The sequence below is a fragment of the Labrus mixtus genome, chromosome 23 (assembly GCF_963584025.1).
Source record: "Labrus mixtus chromosome 23, fLabMix1.1, whole genome shotgun sequence".
In the NCBI taxonomy this organism is placed as follows: domain Eukaryota; kingdom Metazoa; phylum Chordata; class Actinopteri; order Labriformes; family Labridae; genus Labrus; species Labrus mixtus.
Genome location: NC_083634.1, coordinates 8230030 through 8252139, shown reverse-complemented (window position 1 = coordinate 8252139; position 22110 = coordinate 8230030). Strand labels below are relative to the sequence as shown.

The window sequence follows — 22110 nt, the reverse complement described above, 5'->3', positions numbered from 1 at the left end:
ACAGCACCCTGTGTTCTTATCCGGTGATTGACAGACGGCAATCACATTGTAATCTAAGTAGCTTAATAGCTTTGTGTGGCTAAAGCAGCCCGATATCCTCTTAAATCCACTAATAGAGGTCTTAACCAATTACCTAGCAAGGAGCTGGCCATTAGCTACATCTTCTGTGTTGTTGTGCAAAGGGAATTATGTGCTTACAATGCTGCAACAGGACGACAGGTTTGGCAAATAACCTACTGTCTATGTCTACAGTCAAGACAGTGCGTGAGTTTATTCCAGTGCAATATATGTGAAAGATAATTAGCCCAAATACACAAAAAAAAAAAAAAAAACACAAAGCTGACTAGCTGGCTCAATATGAGACGAAAAAACTGTGAGCACGAAGCGTAATCTAAAAGCCCTGACAGAATGCTTGGACGTTCGAAACACAGTGCCAGTGTTTTGAAGAGTGCCAAATGTTATAGAGATGCTATGTTAGATGTAATTTATTCATGATTTGATGCGAATTATGGGAAAACCAAAATCAAGCAAAGCGAGGGTGAGTGCAAACCAAGCCAAGCATGCCTTTTGCCCATCATATAAAAAAAAGTAAAACAAGAGTTTGGTCCATGGCTTACTTTTAATGCTCTTTTTCTCCTGTGAAAGAAAAAAGTAGAACAGAAATCACTCTTTATGTTTTGCACTTATGCCATAATGAATATGTATATATATATGTCTGCTGTTTATGAGGAACTCTTGAGCAGCATTGAGTATGACTAAAACGCACAACAGTGACACAAAAACAGTGTTATGCAAAGCAGATATATGACTGAGGACACAATGCAAGGCTGAGACAAGGACAGCAAAGAAAGAGGAGACAGGGAAACAGAATGCCAGTCCTACTGATTTGACTCTTTAAATCTACCAATGAGTCACTCGCTCCACTGTGAATGCGAAACATTCCATGAGAGTGCCATTCCTGTACTGCCTCAACCTCCTATTTCTTCTGTGTGTGTATTAGAATCCTTTTATCAAGTTGCAAATTACCTTCATAAAGCATCAAATTATAATTAGAAGTCAATGTAAAGCCAATGCCTTGGGGAGCTGCTACCACTTGAAAAGAAAAATCAAAGAACTTTCTGTTATTAGTGATCCAAAACAACACTAAGAATTCTCGTTTAATGGGATGAAAAAAGCTTAAATGAATGAGAATAAGGCCAGAAAATCAAACAAACTATGGAGATGGAATTGCAATTAGAAAGAGTTAGCATGCGAGCTAATGGGGTGGCTATAATAGCAGTGGGTATGGATCATGGCATATGAATCTGTGCCTTAGCTTGCCAAACACAGCCATCACAGAGACAACCAGGTACTGATTGCCTTCCTAATTTACACCTAAGATTGAGCCATCAGGTTACCCACAATGCAAACAACTCTCACGAGGCCCCCGCGTCCTGCTCCTGGAGGCACTTCAAATTGCCTCCTTAAAAAAGAAAAAAAAACAGGGGGGGACCTTCTTGCTTCCGCCAGCTCTCGTGTGGAAGCAGCCAACCTAAAGCTGCTGCTGAGGTAGTTACCCGGCGCTCTGTGGAGTTGTGTGCGCTGAAAAGGAGGCTGATTATTTCCTAGCCATGCTTCATTGACTCGGCAGGCTCGCTAAAAATGAAGACGTTTCCCACTGAGCTAATGAATTGGGCTGCTATATCAAAGCAAAAAATGCTCTCTTCCCTTCTTCAGAAGTGTCACCTCCCCCCTGAGGTTGGGCCATCAATATAAGTACTTTAAAACCACTTAAATCCATGTGTCCTGTAGCGCTGGACAAATAAGTACGCTTGAGTCCTCTTCAGCACGGACTTCTATTTGTTGTCTTGGGAATAGCTGTGGGGATTTGCGAATTAATTCTAACGTTCACTCAACATCAATCAGATTATTATTTATTCCAGCAAGAATAGAAAGAACACGTCACTATTTCTAATTCTTAATGAACCCCCTGCTGACTCATTTGATCTAAACTTTACTCTAAATCTAAGATTTTAAGTCAGCAGGATAAAAGCAAATGCGTTAAAATGTAGCTCAAGAGTAATCAATTGTAATTCTTTTTTTTTCTCCTTCAAGTGTTTCAATGAAGACATGCAACATTGCTCCCAAACATATCCATGGGCCCTTTCAAGACCCAATTCAGGAATCAGGACGTAGAAAAGATATCTTCAAAGAAAAAGCCCTTACAGCACACGCAGCACTGTAGCAAGGCTTTTGTTACATATTCACAAACACCCCGCGAGCCCACACCATCAACCACTGCATAACACAATACAAGTGGGTCACTCTGCTGTGTTAAAAAAGCCTCCGTGCAACACTGAAAGCTTAACAGAGAGGCCTCGTCGTCCTAGGTTAGGTCCCTGAGGGGCCTCGAGGCCTTCTTTTATTTGGGGATGCATGACCAGAGAACAGTGGCATACATATGGCAAGGGTGCTATGGGTAGCATGTTGCTATCTCTGTCACTTGGAACTTGAAGGGGGATTTCAGCAAAGCAGGAGGGGCCACCACCCTTTCATCTCATATTGGCCCCCACAATTCAAGCCACTGTCTCTTTACTTCCAAGAGAATTCCAGAAGAATTAAGAGCAGGGTGGTATTTGGGAAATTTGGCAGGTGAGTAAGGAGGGGGGTGCATAATAGAAGAGCCGCATTCTTGAGCGGTAATTACATCCACCATAATCACAGAGAAGGGACTTTCCTTTGATTTGAAACTCGAGGTATGGAGGATAAATTGTGAATTCTAGGTCCTTCATCAATTGACCATTTCACATTCCATCAGCAACTGGAAGAAAAGATCAATTGCTGTCATTTTTCAAGTGAAAACAACATGTTGAGCAACTTGTTAGGTAACAACATCAAACAAGTTGCTACTGTAACAAGTTCCCCACAGCTGAATGTCAGCATTCGACATATTTTGAGCTAAAGTTGCTTTAAGATAACCAATGCCTCGCTAACACAGCTAAAACAACTTGTTAGCTGGCTAGCACTACCATTAGCTCGGTATCTGCCCATTTATATAAGCCTTTTTCTATAATGTAGCATAACCCTTAATGTAAGCTATGAAGTGGTTAAAAGCTAGACTTAGCTTTTGTCTTAGAACAGCAAATGAGCTATCAAATATGCTGCAACTTCATACATGGACCCCTCGAGATGTTCACTGTCGGTTTTCTGTTCCAGTCTTTCGTCACTCCTAAAGCGTGAAATGTTGTACATCTGTCAGTTGTCCTTCGTTTATTTAGCGTTAGCATCTGCATTACAATGACGTTTGAATTCCAGCCCCGAATGCACAATCAGAGAAAGAAAATGGCTGCCATGTGAATATGGCGAACAAGGCTGAAAGTCGTGCAATGCTGAAGTGATGATTACCCAGCAAGACGCCATTATAAAGCAGTGCTCGGAGATATTTGTGCCTTATACTCATGGCTATGCTGAATGCTTTCTTCATTTGTGCAAGAAAAGCAGGCTGAAAGTGGGCCACTGGCTGCACTGGTTGAGCCGCTGCTTTTCTTAGCTGGCTTTAGTCAGCCTCCCTATCAGCTGACTAGCTTACACTGTGGGATATTTCAAAGAACCTCCACTGCCGGGGATACAGTAGCAATTTGTTGCGGCGTCTTTAGCACTCGCTAAGATGTTGCAGCGGTAGGAAGAAAGCAAGAGGGTTAGACTGTCATCTCTCGCGGGCATATGCGCGCTAATGTCTGTTAGCGTGGGCATTTCTGGGCAATTACAGTTTTGCAGTGTTTGTCTGTGTCGTGCACGCCGTGTTTTTGTTGTCGCAGCATTGTCAGCATAGTCCACTTGTCGGCATGCATTCATCTACGTCACCCTACACTTTCGAGGTCAGTCTTCTCTTCTTGGCCTCTCCATATTTTCTGCTACACAGACTGAAGCTCTGTGGCCTTTTGCCCCCCCCCCCCCCTTTGAGGCATTGGGAGGAAGACGGAGCGAGTGATGAAGGGGAGGTTGGAAGATGAGCCGAGTGGGAAGAGGACAAAACAGAGGTGATGTGCCTGCATGCAATTTTCTTTTTTTTTGTGTGTTTGTGTGTGTGTGTGTATTCGTGTCCACGCTGGGCCTTTGACGGACATTGCAGCTGGCTGGACAGCAGATAGGGGTCACGGCGGAGAGGGAGGAGGATGGGCGAGCAGGCAGATGATGATGATGATGATGATGAAGAGAGGGGAGGGAGGGATGGAGAGTGAAAAAGACAAGACGGGAGAGTGAGTGTGTGTGTGTGTGTGTGTGTGTGTGCTGAGTATAGCAGGGTCAGGGCCCGCGAGAAGGGAAACAGCAGATTGAGCGGAGAAGACAGCATGGCTGCCTCTGGGCCGTCACAGGCCAAACACACTGCCAAAGAGAGCAGTAGAGAGGAGAGGAGAGTAGGGGAGACAGGAGGAGAAGGAGGAAGAATTGAGGACATTAGCCAAGACAGTCAGAGGAGCGGGAAGGACGGGAGGAGCGAGGGAGGAAGTTTGACAACAGAAGACGCACTGTACTGGAACAGTTCCGCGCGCTCTCACAAATTCACTTATCAAGCCAAAGACCTTTATTTAGCCTTTTTACGGCTTGAAATGATCCCTCTAACAATGAGTTGCATTCAAGTAACCCAATCTAATTCGCCTCCAACGCACTCACTAAATAATTCATTAAATAAAACACTCGAACCTCCAAATGTCATTTACACCATGCAGTCCACATGCTTCCAATTTGGAATCTAAATCAAGACAAGGTTCGAAGGTTCAGGCCAAAAGGCACGAATAGGGCGCCTTGTGTGAGAACACCGAGTTCAGCTTCGGATGATATAGGCTCGTGATCTCCTCGCGCCCCTCATCAAAGGCCTCCTCCATACGGACAGAACTGTCTCGCACGGCGCAGCAATCAGCGTGACGACGACGACGGCGCCAGGTGTCACACGGACCACTGTGAGCGGCCGAGGGAGGAGAAAATGAAATGTTTATCCAGCCGTGGGAAGTACTCGGGACAAAAAGTGCAAGAGGAGAAAGGGTCAAATGAGAAGTTGATGCGGAGAGATGACGCTCTACAACCAAAGAGAGAGTTCCCTCGTCCGGCCGCCCGTTGTGTTTCCTGTTTCTGCTCATTCTCGCCTCTAATAGGGTTCCCGCTTAATTAGCTGAAACATGTCATCTCGTTATGGTGTAAGAGTGCAACTCTCTCTTTTTGGCCACCTTCCCCATCGCCCAGCGTCTCAGTGGTCCTCAGCGTGAATTACTGACAGGCAGACGTCTGTCTCGCACGACCAAAGGTGGCTGTGGGGAAGGAAACGGAAGGAAATACAGAGGGGGGGAGAAAAAAAAAAAACGAAGAAGAAGAAAGAGAAACGGCCTGAGACGGGTGAGAAAAAATAAAATAAAAGGTGAAGGGAGGATGTGTTCCTGTGAGGAAGGAGCAGCAAGAAAGAAGAAAAAAAAAAAAAGGAATAGGTGCTAAATTATTAACGCCGTGACAGCGAGTTCAGACGGAACAATATCCACAGGAAAAAGCGATATTTGTCTTTCTCTCGCTGAGATGTTTGCCAGACAATTAAGGGAGGATGGAAGAGAGAGGAAGAAACGCAGTGATGCGGGTGCGGGGGGGGGGGGGGATGAGAACAAAAGGATGGGGCGTCCTGGGGAGCAATGACCTTTTTGAAAGCGCAAGTCATGGCGTGCACCGCTAGCAACGGCAGTAATTGATGGCATTAACGTCAGCGGCGGAGGAGTTTTTTTTTTTTTTTCCTCAGTTGCACGACAAGTTTAACAAACACCTCTGACTTGTAAAGTCAGAACCCCCCCGTTAGTCCAGTTAAGATGTTATTTCATGATAAATCATACTGAAAGCTGATTTCTGTCCCCTATTATTAGACAAGAAATGTCCATTTATCCTCCATCCTTTAACATGAATCAAACCTCAATGGTAAGCCTGTTTGACCCCGCTTTGACCTTTCACTATGCCAGCATCCCTCCCGCATAACCTTTTGCTTCAGCGGTCCTGCTTACGGGCCCAGCTGCAGGAATGCTGTTGAAAGCGGCAGCAGGTGATCCATTCTCTGCCTTCTGAGCTCCTTGAAGTATTTACTGCCTGGCAAGGGCAACTGAGGGAATAATCTAGAACCCCCCCCCCCCCCCCCCCCCACCATGCCTGGAGAGTATCAGGACGGGGCACAGACAAAAAAAAAAGAAAGGTTGAGTGAGCGAGAAGAAAAGACACAGGAGTTTTGTAATGAGCTGCCGTGTCCTTTTGCCTCGTTTTTTTCCAGACGTCCGACCTCTGTGTGGAACAAAGACTGCGTAAAAAAAGTACGACTTACTCGGACTCATAAGAGCCATTTTTAAGGCTGTATGACATCACATGTCTGTCATCCCTCATTTGACAACCACATATGCTAACTAGCATTACAGCTAGGGGCATGATACGGCCGCCTTCCTCCTCCGGCAGGGTCAATATTCTTTTCTGGAATAATGAATGTACTGTGGCCTGCTCCTGAGGTAATTAATTGCGGGGAGATTAACTAGCATAATTTCATTCTGGTGACGATCTCTCAGCCAATTATCAAATGCGGCTTGCACTCTCCCTCCCCTCTCTCGCTCCAGGTCTCTACCGCTCTCTCTCTCTCTCTCTCTCTCGCCCCGTCTCAACGCTCAGCACTCAAGCCCCATAAATAAAAACGCTCCCCGCGTGTCATGCTCCCTCATTCATCTTGCATGCACTCGGCGCTCGCAGGGCATGCGAGTATATGTGCACGCGCCCATGTTGGGGAGGGGGGGGGGGGTCTTTCTGTACAGCAGGTGGTTGTTGTGTTTACTGGAAGCATATTTTCTCCAAATGCGAGACACCAAAGGCCATGTCCTGAGAGCACTTGTGACCCCCCCTGACCTCATCTATAAGTGGCACAACAGCGGGACGATTCGGAGAGCTGAAAAGCGGAGTGACTCATCCACTCTGCTAATAAGAATGACAGCTTCTGGCTTCCTGCCACAGACGCACATAAAAGATGACTAAAACAACTCAAAAAGACTCCTAAATATGTTCTAAAAAAAACAAAAAAAAAAACAGCAAATCTGGAAACAAAGGGATTTCCTCATCAGGCTTTTTCTTTTATCCTTTAAGCACAACACTTATAATCAACCTTGCCAGGTAAAACTCACACCTTTGTGCATGTAATTCATTCATGTCTGAAATATCACAGACTCTACAGTTTGAAACAAAGTACCCTTCCTGCATTTTTTTTTTTTTTTTTAATATGTGCTGTTTTTCTCCAGCATGGCACGCTAAAGCTTACACAAAAAAATGCTCCCGAAGACCCGTAAGGATTAGCATTAGCTGCTCTGCTATGGTGCACACATGCAACACTGCTAGCCGCCGATAAAAAACAATATGGCAGCCTCAGCTCTTTTTCACACCACACTGACACTGCAAGCTTTACATTAACCATGCAGCGTGTGTGTGTGTGTGTGTGTGTGTGTGTGTGTGCAGCATGTGTGTGCGTCGATGCTCAACATTCCCAGCCACAGACAAGAAGAAAAAGCACACAGTATTATTTGATAAGACAAACACAGAATACAGATGAAGGGGTAGAGTGTGTGTAGAAAATGGTAGGGCTTACTGAGCTACTGTGAGCTTCTGAGAGCAAGGGGTTAAATCAGTTTTCTTTTTTTCAAATGTTTTTTATTGTGTATTATTTCTCTGAATTCTCTCTCTCTCTCTCTCACACACACACAAACCATCTCTCTCTCTCTCTGTCTATGTCACTCTCTCTCCAGTCTTTAGAAAAAGAAGTGTCATTGCTTCCCCTCCACTGTTACTCTTATCGCACACTCCCAGGCACACTCACACAATAGCCTGTTTTACACCATTAAATGGTTATTTGTCAAAATACAATTTCGATTAAACCCTCCCTAAAATAAAATAAAAAAGGAGAGGAAAAAAAGTCTGTGATTTGTGCTTTTTTACCGATCGTACTAATAAGAGAATACTTTTAAATCACTGTATAGCACCGCATAGAGCGTAAGAGGTATGATTGTTTGAGGTGTAATGTTTTGGAAGACGACTTCGGGTAGGTTAGAATAACTGCTGGGGCTCGGATGGTGGATTTCTCATCTGATACAGTCGAAATAAATGGCGGCTGCAAAGAACATAGCCCCCATTTTTAGCACGTGTTCAGCCCTGAGCAGCACGTGAAATATGAAGCTTTAGCAGGAAATATTACAACACTTGGCGTTTACAAGTCTAACCGAGGCAGCACATTTGCATCAGAATTTCATGTGTGGCAATCAGTGGTGCAATCGTGCATTTTGTGTTTCCCAAGTAGAAATAAAAACATGTCAGATGCCACAGCATAAAAGATGTAAATGTACTCTCTTAGCACTTGATGTCTAAAACCAAGCTTCCACTTGTGATAAGTAGTTAGCAGCAGCAGGTAAGCTAGTTAGTTGTGACTCAGCCAAACAACACCCACCATCTACCACGCTTGTCATCCTGAGTGTAGCAATTAGCTCTCAGCTGCTAGCACATTCTAGGGCCAGAGCGAGCTGGGCACGGTGAGTCACGACCTTAATGGGAAGCTAGTGGTGGAAATGGTGGTGGGGGTAATTACGCTGACCTCAAGGGACAGGCTTTCAGTTTTTGTTGGTGCGCAGGCTCATAAACAGGCACAGTAAGCTCCACTCCGAGGGTGGACCAAAAAAAAAGGCAAATTATCCTGGTTTTGTGATTTCCAGAGGGATTAGTTTTATGTTTTCAGCAGGTTCACAAAACTACTCGTACAACTCTGAGCAGACCAAAGTCCTGTTCAGGTGAGGAATGTGTCATTTTCCTTTCAATTTGACCTTTTCATTCATTTGGTTGGACAGTTATTTTACAACACAACAAAAATTCAAAATGAATCGATTAATCCAAAGTTAAACGATATAATGACCAGGGCATGCCACCACTGGAAACTGCTCTGGACACTCCCTTGATGATAATACAGGTTTTAAAGAACGGTTCCTTCAGGACGCATAGCTCACCCAAGTAGGAAGGTTTCAACAAACTACATCAAATGGACCCCCCTGCACAGCTCATCCTCTTGATGAAAGTGCTCAAAGGATGTGCCAGTCAGCAAATACTTTCTCCAGCACCTCTTTAATGTATCTTCTTGTCCAATCAGTGTTGGAACGTTAAAAAAAAACACGACCAAAGGCGTCTTTGACAAGCTCGAAGGCCGCATCCTACACAAGAGACATCTTTCGAAGCAATCCAGATCACCACAACGTGTGTACTAGATCATATGTGCAAAAAAAAAAAAAAATGTGCTGAATTCTGAAAAAATGGCACCATAAACTGGGAAGGATCCCAGCAGGAGAGGCTTGGAAACTCAGCGAGAATCGTGATCTTTGATTTCTTGAGTGCCTTAAACACTATCCAGCCACTCTTGCTCAGGCAGGAGCTCAGAGCGATACAGCCTGATAACGCCAAGGTGTCCTGGATTATAGACTATCTGGCAGATAGGCCACAGTTTGGTCCCTTTTTCCCGGAGCGGTATATTGGATTTGCTGCAGCAGAGAGGCACTGTGCTGTCAACCTTCCTTATTTATCTTTGACTCGGGACTAGACTGGAGGTCACGCCACCTCCAGATTTTCCCTGATGATTCCTCTGTAAAGGTTTGCATGCATAAAAGCGAGGAAGGGGAAGGGTATGGGAGGCTGTATGGGAGCCTGATCGGATGTAGATGGTTTCTGATGAAAAACAACTGTTGGAACCCAATACTTTTGGGCACCTTTCACCAATTCACTGCTCTTCACGATATTATTCATGTGCATAAATTTCTTTGTTAACCTTATAGCGCGCATGTGTCAACTCCAGGGCATCTTGACTGCGTTTGCCCTTCCCATGTCTTCTCCCCATTCCTAAGAGGCTTTGAATGTTGGGTGAAGTTATACAGCGTGAAGAAGCAAAAAGCCCGTCTAAACAGTTTCACTCTGCTCCTCCATGCCCTGCTTCTCCAGCTAAGGGGGTGTCAGCGACAGTGGCACACCACATCTTAAAACATTCATCAGTGCATGATTCTGTTCCCAGCAACAAATGCCACAGGGACACAAGAACAAGGCTCTGTTTCAGTCATCACTCAAAACCTGTTTCCTGTTCCTGAAGTCTTGGGAAAAAAAAGTCAATTTAAATGCAAGTAAAGGCTGGGAAGCAGGTTTCATGTTGACGTTTGAATGTATTACACGGTTGAACAAGAAAGAGACAAGATTCAAAGGGAATCCGGCCTTGGATTGGAGTCAGTAACTATGCCCCTCTTTCAACCCACAACACACACCCTTCTTAACAGGCCAGTTTTGCAGTATGGAACTACAGCACACATAGCTGGAGTCATACACAGTGTATTATTTAAAGCACCAGGGGCCCAATTTGTCACTCTGGCGGGCTCATCACAGGCGAACATCCTTTATGAAATGCACTTTTCACGCTGCCTGTCGGAGGGATCAAAGCGGCAGCCTTGCCCGTTTCTCCCTCTTCAGTTTCCCTGCTCCGATTCCCCCTGACAAAATGAGTCAATTTAAGCCAAATGGATCCCCTATCAAAATAACGAGGGGAATGGCGAGTGAGGGAGATAGACAGGGAAACAGAGATTCATATCGTGGGTGGCTTGCGTTTGGACAGGTTGGTAGAAACTTGAGAATATAGATACTCAGCCCCTCTTATGTTGACTGAAAATGGTTGAATAGGACATAAGTGCCATAACTAAAATGAGAACATCGTCAGACCAATGACAGAGCCCTAGCAAGAGTCATACTGTATATCTCCAGGCCATATACCATGACATTGATATAAACCTCTGGTCTCATAACATTTTATACACTTCGTCCATCACCACAGAATAAAGGGTCTCAGTTTCGATCAAGTGTACGTCAAAGGTAAACTTTAAGAAAGTGGACTCTTTAGCAGCATCTATTGGAAGTTGTTGGAAGACTATAAAAACGTTGGACAATGAGTCTTTTTCACTCAGTCTTAAGGAATGTTAACAGTTTTTTTTTTTTTAAATGCAGCTTACAAAACAAAAGTATTTCAAGGGCATTTTTCCACTAATGTATATATATTATTTTGCTCTGGCAGCGCCCATTTTCTATTAAAAAATCAATATACTTTGGCGTTAGCGCAAACACACTCCCAATGTCAGCTATTTGCTTTGTTGCACTCACACCACTCAGTTGAAAATATTTCAGATTTTAGAACGCCACCGTTCTTGTCAGTATCACTTCTCCCTCACTGGCCAAACAAAATCAAGAAGGGGCGGGTCTTCTGATATCAACAACGGCGGAGGAGAAACTGTTCAAAGTCGTCTTTACGAGAGAACAATTTCCAGAACTTAAGCTGCTGCTTATTCAACAATTCCCTTACATTGTTCTATGTTTCCTTGTTAAGCGCACACCAAAGAGAGAAACGGGAGTCTCACGATTTAACTTCTGGTAACCTAGCAACAGAAAGCACTGATGAGAAGCACTCTGAAAATGATACCGTTGGGGGCTGCATGCATTAAGAGTGGGAACAATATATCGCATATCTGCCAATTTAGAGATACTTCTTAATCTCGCGAACACACACATGGGCATATGAGGAGGCGTCACAACATTCAAGCTAGTAGTAACATAAGTTAGCTAGTATGTTTCAGTTTTCTTTAAATTCAACTGCGGACTATATAAAGGGATTAACAGCCAGCACGTTTGCTAAATGTAAGCACTTTTTCTGGTAATAGATGTTTGCTATGTTCAAAAGCTAAAAAAAAAAAAAAGCTAATCTGTTAGCTTGTTGCAAACAATACCTACACCAAAGGGCTTTTTTTATGTTTGATGGAAGTGTTCCAGCACATAGACAGAGCCGAACAAGGACAGCCTGTGTTAAAAGCATTATTTCCAATCGGCTCTACCTTGGCATTGATTTTGCAAATATCCGTGAATACACCTTAAAGAGGCTCTTGGCAATTATACATTCTTGACAAGTTCAAAAGCCTTGAGTTCACCCCAGAATTCCTTACATCATTTCACACTCAAGTGATACTCAAATTAATTTGACATCAGATGACACCACGAACGTAACATAACTTCACTGTTCCTCCTCTCCTTTGCCTTTGAAGCACTGAAAACAGGCCTCATTATTCACCCAGCTTGACAGGCCTACCCCCCTTCCCTTTCCATTTTCTACCCCTTTCTACCTCCACCACCCCGCCTCCACCCCTATTTTAGCAAAGCTTTCGACCAATTGATTTTTCCTCTTTCCTCTGTCTGCCTCTTTTTTTTTTTCGCTCCCCGTCCTTGATTCTAATGCTTCTGGGTTGTGGGAAATATTTATTCACATTGATCGACGACCAAGCTGATGGGTCTTTCATGAGCGTCAGAACTCAAAACTGTTTTTGTCCCACTGATGTCTCAAAAATATCAATCACCGGTGGGAAAAAGTGCGGCCGGACTGCAGATTAGGGCAACAAGAGCCCCAAAAGGCCAGACTCATTTTCCTACCAGAGAATAGAAAAACACCAGACACCAAAAGTCTGACCGGTGATGGAGTATTTGTGTAATTAGTGATGCTGTCGGTTCTCAGACACAATGTTTTAGAGACAAATGGAACTTTTTTTTAATTTTTTATGAATGATTGAGCACATCCAGACACTGGCTAACCTCGGCCTAGGGGGTGCAAAGTAATTTGGGTACCATACATGACTTGTTTTTTGGGGGGTCTAGATGGAGCGCTCTGATGATAATTCCTGCATGTGCGTGGTCTCCATTAAAAATGCAGCGCCGACTAGATATGTTCTGCATCAAATTTTCATAGCATTAAGCGGTCTCTATGGCCCCCCTGTCTTGCACAGACTGACATGAAACAAAGATGAAGTTCCTAAAGCTTATGTGTCTTTCTCCTTCTCTCTGAATGAATACAGTTATTTGCTGTATAAGGGATGAACCCATGGTAGGGAGATTCCTTTCAGGACCTGCACAGTATATCTGCTACCCCAGGATGCACACCTTCAGTTTGCAAGTGTGGATGCACGTGGAAACTGAATTATTTCTGTCACTCGTCGTAATAAAAGATCGAGACGCTGCCGTGGGATCTAGCCGCAGGTTGGTATTTATGCAGTGAGAACAACATGTGCTATAAGTAGAAATAAGTGACATGTATGTACATTTAAATAAGCAGCAGCCCACACAAACAGAGCCGTACTAGTCCATTGAAATCATATACAGTATGTTTGGCAGCCAAGCTATAGTAAACACATTATGTCTAATCCTCGGGAATATCACGACCCGATCTGACTCAGCTGCTCTTTTCATATTTTCATATTCATATTCAACTGTCACATCCGAGATAAAAGCACATCATTCCCGCAAAATAAAAACTCCGTTCCACCAATCGCTGCATGCAAGGTCATATGTAAATAGGCTTCCCCTGCAGCGAGGGAGACAGAGGCATCACCGACCCGTGTCAGAATCCAATGAAAATGGCAAAAGCAGTGTTTGATAAATACGCCTCGTGCAACGCAGACGCACGCATTCCCTTGGACTCAAGTCTAGTCTATGGGGGAAAGAAGAAGAAGAGCTCCTAATAAAAGCAACGACCATGTCGACTCAAGAAGTGGTCATTTCACCCTCATTACCGGCCTCACAGAACATATACTCTCCATGTTCTCTTGTCATGTGTGGAGACCCAGACACAGGCCTGCAAGCCATTAAACCTTGTATCGTGCAGAACGCATTCGAGACAGAAGTTGTAAAATTATATTATATGCATGGAGCGAGAACAAAAAAAAAAAAAAAAAAAAACCTTTTGATGACTCCCAACTTAATCCTAGCAACGCTGACAGAGTATTTGCTTTCTATCCAGTCCACTGGTTGAAAGATTAGCACTATCTCTGTCCTTTTGGATGAAAAGAATTCCCCAAGAATAGGACGGAACACTTGAGGCTAGAGTGTAACATATACAGCAACTGACTGAGCGAGCGAGCGAGTCGCATGAGGGTCTGCTGGCAGCTATGAAAGGGCATGCTGTGTTAATACCTGATGAGCGTCACTTGAGAGAGGGAGAGAGAGAGAAAAAAAAGCAATAATATGTATTCGCTTCCTTTGTTTGCTCTGGAGAGACGAATGGGAGGGGGGGGGGATAGTCGGGCTACAGTGGAGTGTGCGGCCAAATTAAGAGAGAGAGGAGAGAGAAACATAATCAGTGAGTGGTACAGAGAGAGAGATTGCAAGTTTGTACAAGAGAGAGAGAGAGAGCGAGAGAGTGAGAGACTGGTAATATGCTTGGGAATTTAATAAGGCTCAGCGCTCCTCAATAATATCACCCGCTTCACAGAGTCCTCTGGGAAACATGAAATGTGCCGATAAAGGATGATGCCTCCCTCTGACAAACCGGGTGTGCTAAAAGCGCTGTAGGAAGAAGATGAAGAAGAAGGAGGAAAAAGAAAACATGTGGTGACGCTATAGCTAGCGCACATGCTAATGTACCCCAGGCTACACTTTAAAGAATTATTCACTTTCTTCTCCTTATGCTGCGATTCTCCAAACCTCCCTTCTTTAAGGTCACACACGCTGCACACACACACACACAGAATGCAGCTGAACAATGTCAGCTTGTTTCAGGGCGAGGGGAGGTGCTGTTAGTGGACACGGGCGGTGCATTTAAGAGCGACTCTGTTTGTGTTTTCGTGCCTTTTTATGCACATTTAAAGCGTGCCGTGCCGTGTTGAATATACAGAAAGCTGCAGCGCGATTTGTCACGGGCGACACAGCTTTGCCTCTGTGAATAACACACTTGACCAGATAGTGAGACGTGCTTTCAAAATAGGAGTCAGTACTTCATTTATTGGCAAATATGCCAAATAAAGGAAGATATCAACATGTTTTATGTGATTTTTCGAACGTCTTGTTTCAAAAATGTGCTAATTAATTTGTTCCTTGAACAGCACACACTGTTTTATGGAAGAATTTCCAACAGAATTTGGAAGAAAAACATTTGCTGGGCAGAGCCTTACAGAGGTACACTGCTTATATTGTTGCGTCACAAATGTTTTCTTGTTGTTGTGTTAAAGTCGTTATCATTAGGAAACAACAAAGTGTTGCCCATTGAAAGCAGACGTCATTGTGGCATTAATATTTGACTAATTTAGAAGTTAAGGACCTACATTTGGGTTAGATTTTAAGTGTTGGCTTTCCATCCGTCTTGTCTTTACCACTTTTTTCCGTTTGGGGGTCGCGGGAGCTAAAAACTCCTCACTGGAGCTTTAAGTATGTGTTTGAAGGTACCTTTTAGTGCACATTTTAAGGTACCTATTCGCCTGAGTTAGGCTACTTCTGTTTCAAGGTACCTTTTCATGCTTTCTTTGCTTCCTTCTCCACACTGTCCCAATCCTGTGATTAGTAGTGAAACAGATTCCCGTCCCTCGGGAAATCCACGGGATTCCCATGACCCACGGGAGTCCTGTAAAACTGTCAGCCTCTAAGTCCCCTACAGACAAACAACTACAATCAGTCCAGTTTGAATCAAGCGGGGGGGGGGGAGTAGGAATTTTAGAGTTCCTTAGTTGAATTTAAGAGCAAGCAAACTCATTTTCCGCCAACGCGTGGCTCCACCGCAGCCGCGAAATGCGCCCCTCTGCCTGTCATGTTCCATCTCACAAACCGAGAAAGACAGCCTCTCACTCTGTTGATTCCGATGACATTTACATACCACACTGCCTGCTTGTGTAGGGATCACCCCTAGGCTGTACCAGGCCCTTGAATTTAGGACAGGCACTTTTTTTTTTCTCTTCCATCCAGCCCCTCCCTCCTCTCTTGTCACTACCTCACCAGGACCTGCTCACGCTTGACAAAAAGAACCCCAAACATGTACCTTGCTCCACTGCCGCCCCAAAACGGACCGCTGGCTTTCAGACGGAGGACACAAAGCGTGAAAGGGGGGAAAAAGCCACGGCCCATTTCTCTCCCTCTCTCTCCTCCCTCCTGTCTTCCCTATCTGGGCAAGACAACGATGTTCAAAATCTTTCTTTCACGGCGACTCTGTCTATCAAGGCTCACCTGCTCTTTTGTCTTCACTAATCCGTTCTCGCACGCTCGCTCAATCTTTTTTTTTTCTTCTTCAATACCTTTGAATATCTCATCCTTGTTGTCCCTACGGCCCCCACCTTTCTGTCTCCCATCACCCTCCCCCCCCACCCCTCTACATCCCCCACGTCTCTCATTATCTGCCTCTGTCTCTGCTGATCGCCCAATGACTCCCTATTGGCAAATTCATGAGATTGATCATTTTTACACGGGTGGGTGGATTTACTAAAAGGGTCCCTCTACTCTCCCCTCCCTCCCCCCCTAATACACGGCTCCTACACGGCGCACTATGTGGCACCCGCACCCCTGCCGGTAAGACTCTGAAGCCCTATCACTTAACATGCACTGGGCTCAACTCCCAGGAGGAGACAGAGAGAGAGGCTATGGGTGAGAGGAGGAGAGATGGAGAAGAAAGCGGAATATTGTCAGCGCGGAATACTAATAAAGTGCACCACTCGAGAAAAAAAAAGAAAATAAGGGAGCGCGGGTGGGGGGAGAGACAGTGGCGGCGTTCTGGGTGCTACAAAATTACCACTTAATTTAATTCAATACTGCAGCGTCTCCCTTCTCCATACCCGTCTCATGTTTGCGTGCGAGACCGTGTGTGTCAATTTATGTGAAGATGTGTACGGCCGTGTGTAAAGTGTGCCCACGGGCGTGCAAAGATCCAGAGTTATAGAATTCTCCACTTAAGATATTCATATGCCTTAAGGGACTTTGGGCACTCCATTCTTTCTTCTCTTTTACTTTAATGCGAGAGCGAGAGTGTGGTCGGGTTTTTTTCAGCGAGCCGAAAGAGCAAAGGAGAGGTTGCATTAGCATGATTAAAAGGACAGTAACAAATGACTGCTGTCTCCGAGAAGCCATGTGACTATCACAACAGGATATAGGCCAAGTATATCAAGACACACACACACACACACACTCCCTCATGATTTGATGTTCCTCCTCAAAAGAGCGGTGGAAATGGCCGACGCGGTACGCAAAGAAAGACGCACCGGGGCGAGATCTAACATGTGACAACTTTGAGAATTAACTTGATTGTATGTGTTGTGTTTTTAAGAGGATATATTTGTGTGTGTGTGTGTGTGTGTGTGTGTGTGTGTGTGTGTGTGTGTGTGTGTGTGTGTGTGTGTTCGGATACATCAAATATTAATGGGAGCATGGTCGCTGGTGAAGCCTCATTATCACAATTTCTTTTGGGGGAAGAATACAGAAGAGAGAGTTTCTCTCATTGCTACAACTGCTGAGTTGCAGGCAAAGGCGGAATCTATAAATAGCCTCAAGGTTTCATGTGCTGTAAACCCATTTCTATCTTCTGGTACTGGGTGGAAGAAGTGGAAATGCTTTTTTTCTTTTGCCCCCCTGATTTTTTTTTCTCATTAGAATTCAACCAATACAAGGACTATTGCTCCTCTTTGCAGCTTTTAATCATAATGCTTGTCTTTTGCTGGGAAGTTCATGGGCTCATCCTTCAATAATAACCATCCTGAATGGATAAATCCCTTAATTCTTAGCTATCACTTGGCTAATAGTCACCTGTGGCTCTGCAATAAAACCTTTGCTAACCAAGTGCAACTCTCTTGTCCAATTCCCTCTCAGAATCAGGAAGAAGCTGTAACCTTGTTCATGTAAGCATAGTGGAAAGAACATGTTTCTATCTTTGCCTGTGGCGGCATTCAGCTTGACGTTCATTAATATTAGAAGCGAAGAGAAGAGCGAGCGAGAGAGAGTGAGAGGAAAAGATTCTGCGGTACATTAGCGGCCAGATTTATTGACGTCTTTGCGCCGCGAATGTGGCAGGTGCTCTTTGGCTACTAGCGAACAGCGGAGCTCCCCTCAACTCCTGCCTCTAGAGATAAGTTTTCAGGGAAAACACACACACATAACCCACACACACACACACACACACACACAACCCACCACATTCTGTCAAGGTTGCTGAGACGTTGCAGGAACTTTATGAATGTTCTCTGTCTTGTCAGGGCACAGTGTGCAGCCTCACGCTGACAGCAGGCACAAAGTGATGGAGGGTATGTGCGCGGCGTTGCCAACAGCTGAAAATCACCCGCCGGACCTGTGGACAAACCTTGAAAAGCGACTCACCTGAAACACTTTTTGAGGTCTCTTGAAGTCACATTTTAAAGTCTTTCAAAAACAACTGCAACGAATGCTCATGTCTGAATCTGGTACAGGAATGTCAATGCAAGCCCGTGTTATTCCAACCATGGGCGTGGAAAGGACACAGAAAAATTACACCCTCATCTAAGCGCCATGTGCCTACAACCTTAAAAAAACAAAAAAAAAAACTCTGTTCCATTAATAAAACACTCCACTTTCCTCTCGCTGTGAGTGAGGCTCATTTTATCCGTTATATCAGCACTGCATAGTGTCTCTCCTTACTCATGTTGACATTTATTTTCTATCGTCTTGACAACACAGTTGGCAGTGTGACAAATCAACACCAAATCAATTTTATTTTGCACAATAACTCACGCTGTAGTTTGTTTACCAGTCAAGTAGCCTTTCCTTGGCACGTATTGCACGCTACTCCTGCTTGTGTTTCCCCTTTGCATCGCCATCTGTATTTGCGCTGGCATTGATAACGCTGAAAAACAGGTCTAAAGGGCCGTAAACATGCTACGTTTGGAAGGTAAAATGCAGCTGGATTTCCCTTGAGTTTGAGATGGTTTGATCAAATAAATCCGTCCTGCTCAGATTACAAGGGCAGACGTGAATATATCAGATTGATTGAACCAGGAGACGAATGTAATACATACATGTCCTGTAGTAGTCATAGGTTTCTTACATGTGAAGCACTGCTCGGTTCTCACTTGGCCCTTCCCCAAGCCACAATCATAACCTTTTCACCCCAGCTCATATGTCTCTCCCAAGCCTGAGGCAACCGGCGAGCTCCATCACTCACCGGATAGGGAACTGATGTATGGAACTACGCGTCGGTTCAATACCATTTAATTGTATTAGGCCTAAAGTATGAGATTAGTCTTCAAATCCGTCCAGGAGAAACAGGGATGCTATGTGAGCGCCGGGGGTAGCGTACTAAATTGATGTGGAACCGACACTGACTAACAGGAGGGGGTGGGGGGAGAGAGAAGAGAGCTGACTCTGGTCTCAGGAGATAATGACTGCTTGGTTTGTTTCTGCGGGTCAGTCCGGCCATTTCCACAAACCAAGGGAGTTGTAGCCATTGATGTGTCGGAACTATTTATCCCCCCCCTCATCACTGGAAATTCCGTGCAAGTTGGTTTCCATCCCCGCACCTTGCTTAAAGCTCCGAGACAGGTTGTCTGGTGTGATGCTTGTGAAATAAATTAGAAAAAGGAAGGGGAGGATAAATCACATTTTCATTGGATTTTGAGCGAGGGAGCCTCTTGCAAGAATCAAAGGAATGAGCTCAGGCTATGAAACGCCATCTATTCTTGGATTGTGCTCGTCCTATATATTTTTTATTTTTTTGGGAGTGACTGCGTTGCAGCGTAGGATAAATAAATATGCTATGGAGGGCTTTTGAGAGGGTTTTTGTGCGGCATGAAAGGCCTTGGTGTCCGTGGTGAAAAGAAAAAGAAAGGGAGACAAGGATTGCTACCCAGTGTTGAGGCCATTACAGATGCAAGCTACTGAACATACAGGAACAGGCTCATTTATCTGACTCTTTATCTCCTTTCTGTGCGTGCCATGGAGCACATTGTGGCATCCTTAAAACTGCCTGAGACAAAGCTTCCTTTTGTTTGTGCGTTCGAACGTGTGGGAGTGCAATGACATACGAATGTGCAAAACAATCCTCGACACTATGCAGAGATTTTGTACTCCAAACACAGACGCGTTCTGGGTGATAAATCTCCAACAATCGATTGGGAGCTGTGGATATCATAGCAATGCAGGGAAGCCCACCAAATATTTAATACACAACAAACATATCAGCCACTAACAGCTGAGTATGGATTAGGCCATTTTTCCTGAATGTGAGCGCATATTTACTGACACAAACAAGCTTGGGAGCATATTACCCGGATACATATTGCTCAGTGCCAGCATATGAATGCTAAATGAGACTATATTGCAGCTGGGACATTTGTTGCATCAGTTGAAGATCACCATTATTCTACTTGGTGACCCCTGAAAGGTCATGGTTGAATTCATAGCTTGTTTCATTCATACTTTTTTGAGATAGGGACTGTTGCCGGGGGCGACTGTGGCTCGGTTGGTACAGTAGAATCGGTCGTCTCTCAACTGGAAGGTTGGGGGATCGATCTCCAGCTTCTGCAGCAACATGTTCGATATGTCCTTTGGCAAAACACTTAACCCCAAGCGTAAATCACTTTACATAGCAACCGTTGCTATAAGGGTGTGAATGGGTTGGTGTGACATGCGGTGTTGGGAGCACTTTGAGTAGTCTGAAGACGAGAAAAGGAACACAAGCTCAAGTCCATTGCCATTTATTAAATGTAATTCTTGACAGATTGACTACAACTGAAAACACATGTAAGGCTTTGATAACTGTGTACTGACCCTTTACCAGCTTATACTGAAATAGTGGCACATTTCTTCAACCCCTCTTCCCTCTACATATCCTCATACGTTTTCCCCTTTGCCTTTGATGGCATTTTGATAGAATAGCCACAGCAACTGGTAAACAGGAAAAACAAATGGGCTTTGAGCTTAGGGATGTACATGGGTATTGTTTTTTATTGATTTCCATTGACTGAGGAGCTGGTGACAGGGAGTCTCCACTCATCAGGGCAGGTAATTGATTCGCTGAGGAGGAGGAGGAGGAGCAGCAGCAGGGGTGCGTAAGGAGGTCAAGCGTGCAGGTGAAAAGACTTGGAATGGTGCTCATTGGTAAGGCAAGGCATCACTGTGATCCCTGACACCGGTAATTAACGTGTGAAATGTGGTCAATTTCTTTTGCCAAGTCAACATTTTGCTAATATGGGGCAATGTTCTCACATCCATGAAGATTAAACAAAGGTTTGGATCCTGCAGAACTGAAGTGCAAAGTCAAGTTGGTGGTCATGCTAACTTTCTGGTTCCAGTCAGCATTCATGACAAGAAATGCAGCCATCAATGTAGGTATTGTACCTTCAAATTAGCTTAATGCTAACAGTAGCATACGCTTTAATTTCTCTAGTGCAGTATAAAGTCAAGTTAGTGGTTGTGCTAACTTTTCTGGTGCAATTCAGTATTTATGATGGGAAATACGGCTTTCAATGTAGGTATTGTACCTTCAAATTAGCTTAATGCTAACGATAGCATAAGCTTTAAGTTCTCTACTAGAGTATAAAGTCAAGTTAGTAGTTGTGCTAACTTTTCCGGTGAAATTCAGTATTCATGAAGGAAAATACGGCTTTCAATGTGCGTATACTAGCTGGTTAACTACAAAATTAGCAATAGGTACTTCCGTAAATATCAATAATTCCTTGTGCCCTCATCCCTTTCAGTGGCTGTTTGTAGAAGTCTGTTGTTAGAGGACACTGGTACACTCAGAGGTAGGTGAGACAGATGACATTTTGAACCCCCGCAAGGACTGAATCATTACAAGCACCACCCTACTGGAAGTGTGGTGGGATCAGCAATATTTCACACTGACAGACGGACCTGACAGCAGGCGTCCACACACAAGCCCAACTCCTCTATGCCCTGTTATTTATTTAATTCTGTGTGTCTTTCTTTCACCCCCCATATACTTTGGAGTTACTAGATTGGATCAGAAAGAAAGGGAAAAAAAGCACCCCAAACTCAAATGTACTCTTTGGCTCCATCGCAAACTTCTCTGCTTGAAGAAAGTACGCTCGGAAAAGGGCAGCGTGTGATTAGAAATCTCAAACTCGACAGATTTTCCCCGACATTCTTCTTTATGTCTCTAATCAGCATCTGAATGTAAATGTGTCTTTGGCTCCAGCTGGAGTGATAGCACCAGAATCAGTATGTGTCTGCTTAACACCAAAGTGTTTAAAATGCCCGCTGAGTGCTCCTCTATCTTTCTCTCTCTCTCTCTCT

The 22110-nt window shown here is 44.3% G+C and overlaps 1 protein-coding gene across 6 annotated transcripts in view; it reads right to left on the bottom strand.

Moving 5' to 3' along the window:
* The window catches only part of pcdh7b (protocadherin 7b), a 114093-nt gene that overhangs the window by 5408 nt on the left and 86575 nt on the right, over positions 1–22110 (bottom strand). For 3 of the 6 annotated variants that reach the window (XM_061031578.1, XM_061031579.1, XM_061031577.1), the window contains one exon: positions 618–636. The exons of the other annotated variants lie outside the window; for them this stretch is intronic. In XM_061031578.1, the coding sequence (XP_060887561.1) occupies positions 620–636 (17 nt within the window). In that variant the 3' untranslated portion in view covers positions 618–619. The remainder of the gene's footprint in view (positions 1–617; positions 637–22110) is intronic. 6 annotated transcript variants of the gene reach the window in all.